Raw genomic sequence first — 3,610 nt, 5'->3', positions numbered from 1 at the left:
TTGTTTAGAAACACTCCCTAGGACCTTACCATTAAGTGTATAAGTCCTGCTAAGATTTGCTTTCCCAAAATGCAGCACCTTGCATTTATCTGAATTAAACTCCATCTGCCATCTCTCAGCCCATCATGATCTCATTATTGTTTTTTTTTGGATCTTGCTGTGCACAACATGGCTGCTGCATTTCCTCCATCACAACAGTGACTTCATTTCATAAGAAATGTAACTGACTGTAAAGCACTTTTGCACAGCCTGATGTGAAAGTTTTGACAAAAACTACCTCATTCTCGTTTGTGTGTGTTGGTCACAACTTGTATGAAGCAGGGTTTCCTGCTACTTGTCCAAAATGTCAGCCTGTTTATGCCCGCACGATTGGCTGGTTTATTTCCTTGGTTCTTTATCACTGACTGTAATCAATAGATGTTTTCAGAAACATGTATAAAGTAGAATGAGATGCAGCTCTTTGTCTTTGGGCAAACTGCAGCTCGCTTATATTCTGATTGGAAGCTTGGTGAAAGATTTGCCCATACCAGAGAGTGGAGGGACCCCAGTGGCCTATCTATTCAGAAGTTACTGTCCCCCTATTATACCAGCTCTCTCTTTTTGGAATGGTTCTGGGTTGCTTGCCTGCACTACCTTGTGCAGGCTCCATCTCACTGCATTGATATGAAACTAGGATTCGCCTTCTGCCAGTTTTGCAAAGACGGGAATTTTACAGGCAAATGTGTAGAAGTTGGTGCCTTGCAAGATTGAGGTGACTTTATGACAGGTAAAAGTGATGCAGTCACATTGTGTTATTGTAGTGCTGTTAGAGAACAGAGGGTGAATGTGTCATCACTAAGTGTTTGTTTCCCTTTGCTTTGGTAGAAGGTGATGACCTGGGGAGTGGGTTACCTGAAGAAACTGAAGATGAAACCTCTGCTTCTCAAATAGCTGGAAAGATGCCATCGTTTTGTGTTTTGCTGCATGGCAGCCTCAAAGTCGAAGGGATGGTGGCTATAGTGCTGCTTGGGTGAGGAGCTGTACACTAACATGCTCTGAAAGTAACAAAAAAACACTAACTCTGAGAGGGCCATGCTGGCAAAAACATGAAAGATGTTAGTGGCAAATTATTATTGACAACCATAATGTATTTTCCTGACTTTTCATACATTCCAAGGCCTTGTTTAGGATTACGGTTCTGGTCTGAGGTCTTGAACTCAGCTGCTTTATTGACGCAGTAAGGCTGTGTTAGACTTGCTGACCTCAGCAGTGCCTTAGACATTGTCTCAACAGAGAACAAATCTAATGATCGGGCGCTGCCCTCCTCCAGTGCTATGGAAGGATGTCACAAAGATGTTTTCACCCCTTCCCGAGGATGGGCGAGATGTAGGGGAGTGCAGAGTTTAGCTGTGCATCCCCTCCCCACATACACCATACTATCAGTTGTTGATCGGTAGGCAGGGCCTCCTCAGTTTCTTCAACCAGTCAGCCTTTCATTCAGAAACACCAGCACTGGAGAAACCAGAGAATTGTTTCAAGATCAGGTACCTGCACTCTGCAGGGTTTGAATGTCCAGGAAAAGTCTTGACATTGACTGAATACTTTGGCAAATATCCTTCAGCTCTACTCTGTCACATACACTGACTGTCACAAACAAAACAGATTGCTTCTCAACGTGCCCAAGTTCAAGGTTTATAATTATTCATCTGACGGCTGAAAGATCAGTAGAATGACCCCCAAAAAAGCTCACTGGTTGTAATAATTCACATTGCTAGGCAATAAGTACAGCAAGCAATTGTCTGTATAAATAGAAGGCTTTCCACTGCTGACTCTCACCCACATTCAGATGTTGAAGCCTAGAAAATGTACTTCATTAATATGCTGATTTGATGGTGATCTTTCATTGATTTGATCAGACCAGACTGGTATGGAATGCTGTATTCTCAGGCTGATAGCAAAAAGAAGTCCAATCTGATGATGTCCCTTTTTGAGCCTGGTCCAGAACCTCTTCCCTGGCTTGGAAAGATGTCGCAGTTGGGGCCCATTTTGGGTGAGTTTCAAAGTGGATTTTCTGTGAATCTAGGTCTATTCATGCCATGTTGCAAACCATCTTCTCTGTGTTTGTTTGTAATAGTAAACCACTGTTTTGTTTAATTTCAGATGCTGAGGAAAATCCCTATGGTGAAGATGACAGCAAAAGCCCTTTCCCCATACAGCCTAGGACAAAGCGCAGTTATGCTCAGAATGTCACTGTATGGATTAAGCCCAGTGGACTGCAGGTATGGATGGTACTGGATCATTGCCATATTATCCTGACTATCTGAATGACTTATCTCACTGCACTGATTGATAATTGGACGTTTTGCAGCTTGAACAGTTTTACAGACTCAGTTGTAAACTGTCATCCACATGGACAATGCCAGAATATTTCTCCTTTGTTCTTAATGTTTGCTAGCACGGTGGATTATTTCATAATTCGTGCTCGTGGTTCTTTTTTAGTTCTTGCTTTATGTATCTTGAATCTGATAATATATTGGAATGTGCATTGATTATGTAGCAAATTTGTCAAGTACTAAACTAATTGCTGAAGTTGCCTTCTCCTAGGCTGGTCCCAGTTGCGGCTCAAACTTGTACTGTAGTTTGGCTAATGTGTATAATTTGGCTGTCCTTTGTAACATGCCAGAATCACATTAAATTGGGAGAAAGTGAGGACTGCAGATCCTGGAGATCAGAGCTGAAAAATGTGTTGCTGGGAAAGCGCAGCAGGTCAAGAAGTGTGAGCAAGACCATTCGATTCTGGCTGCCCTTTCACCGTTGCAAGACAGTAGTTCCATGCGAATCATTTAAATTGCAAATCGTGTTGAAAAGGAGGGGATAGGCTGGGAATGACCGATCCGTTGGGGAAAGTTCATCAAGCAACAGGTACAATATCTCCAGCTCACACCTTCACTGGGAAATCTGCTTCTCCGACAAAGGAGCCTAGCCATTAGCCCCACTAAAGACAACGACGGACTTGGTCAGAGGGGTGCTATGAACATTTACAGTACCATTGTTAGCCTTCCACTAAAGAGAGAAGACTTGTATTTTTAGACCACTTTTCCAAATCCCCACCCCTCTCCAAATTTTACAGCCAATGAATCTCTTCTGAAGTGTAGTCAGTGTAGCCAGAGTTCGATAGATTCGGGGTCGGTTCCTGAGGATTGGAGGGTGGCTAATGTTATACCACTTTTTAAGAAAGGTGGGAGAGAGAAAGCAGGAAATTATAGACCAGTTAGTCTGACCTCAGTGGTAGGAAAGATGCTGGAGTCTATTATAAAGGATGAAATTACGGCACATCTGGATAGTAGTAACAGGATAGGACAGAGTCAGCATGGATTTATGAAGGGGAAATCATGCTTGACTAATCTTCTTGAATTTTTTGAGGATGTAACTCTGAAGATGGACGAGGGAGATCCAGTAGATGTAGTGTACATGGACTTTCAGAAAGCTTTTGATAAAGTCCCACACAGGAAGTTAGTGAGTAAAATTAGGGCACATGGTATTGGGGGCAAAGTACTAGATTGGATTGAAAATTGGTTGGCTAATAGGAAACAAAAGGTAGTGATAAACGGCTCTATTTCGGAATGGCAGG

At 42.6% G+C, this 3,610-nt stretch overlaps 1 protein-coding gene across 2 annotated transcripts in view; it reads left to right on the top strand.

The window, feature by feature from the left end:
• The window catches only part of ints14 (integrator complex subunit 14), a 29,683-nt gene that overhangs the window by 22,422 nt on the left and 3,651 nt on the right, over nt 1-3,610 (top strand). For both annotated transcript variants that reach the window (XM_043674599.1, XM_043674598.1), the window contains exons 8-10: nt 865-1,009; nt 1,896-2,029; nt 2,140-2,258. In XM_043674599.1, coding sequence (XP_043530534.1) covers nt 865-1,009; nt 1,896-2,029; nt 2,140-2,258 — 398 coding nt within the window. The remainder of the gene's footprint in view (nt 1-864; nt 1,010-1,895; nt 2,030-2,139; nt 2,259-3,610) is intronic.

Source organism: Chiloscyllium plagiosum, chromosome 32 (assembly GCF_004010195.1).
Source record: "Chiloscyllium plagiosum isolate BGI_BamShark_2017 chromosome 32, ASM401019v2, whole genome shotgun sequence".
In the NCBI taxonomy this organism is placed as follows: domain Eukaryota; kingdom Metazoa; phylum Chordata; class Chondrichthyes; order Orectolobiformes; family Hemiscylliidae; genus Chiloscyllium; species Chiloscyllium plagiosum.
The sequence above is the reverse complement of the archived record's forward strand: the minus strand, read 5'-3'. Positions and strand labels throughout refer to the sequence as shown.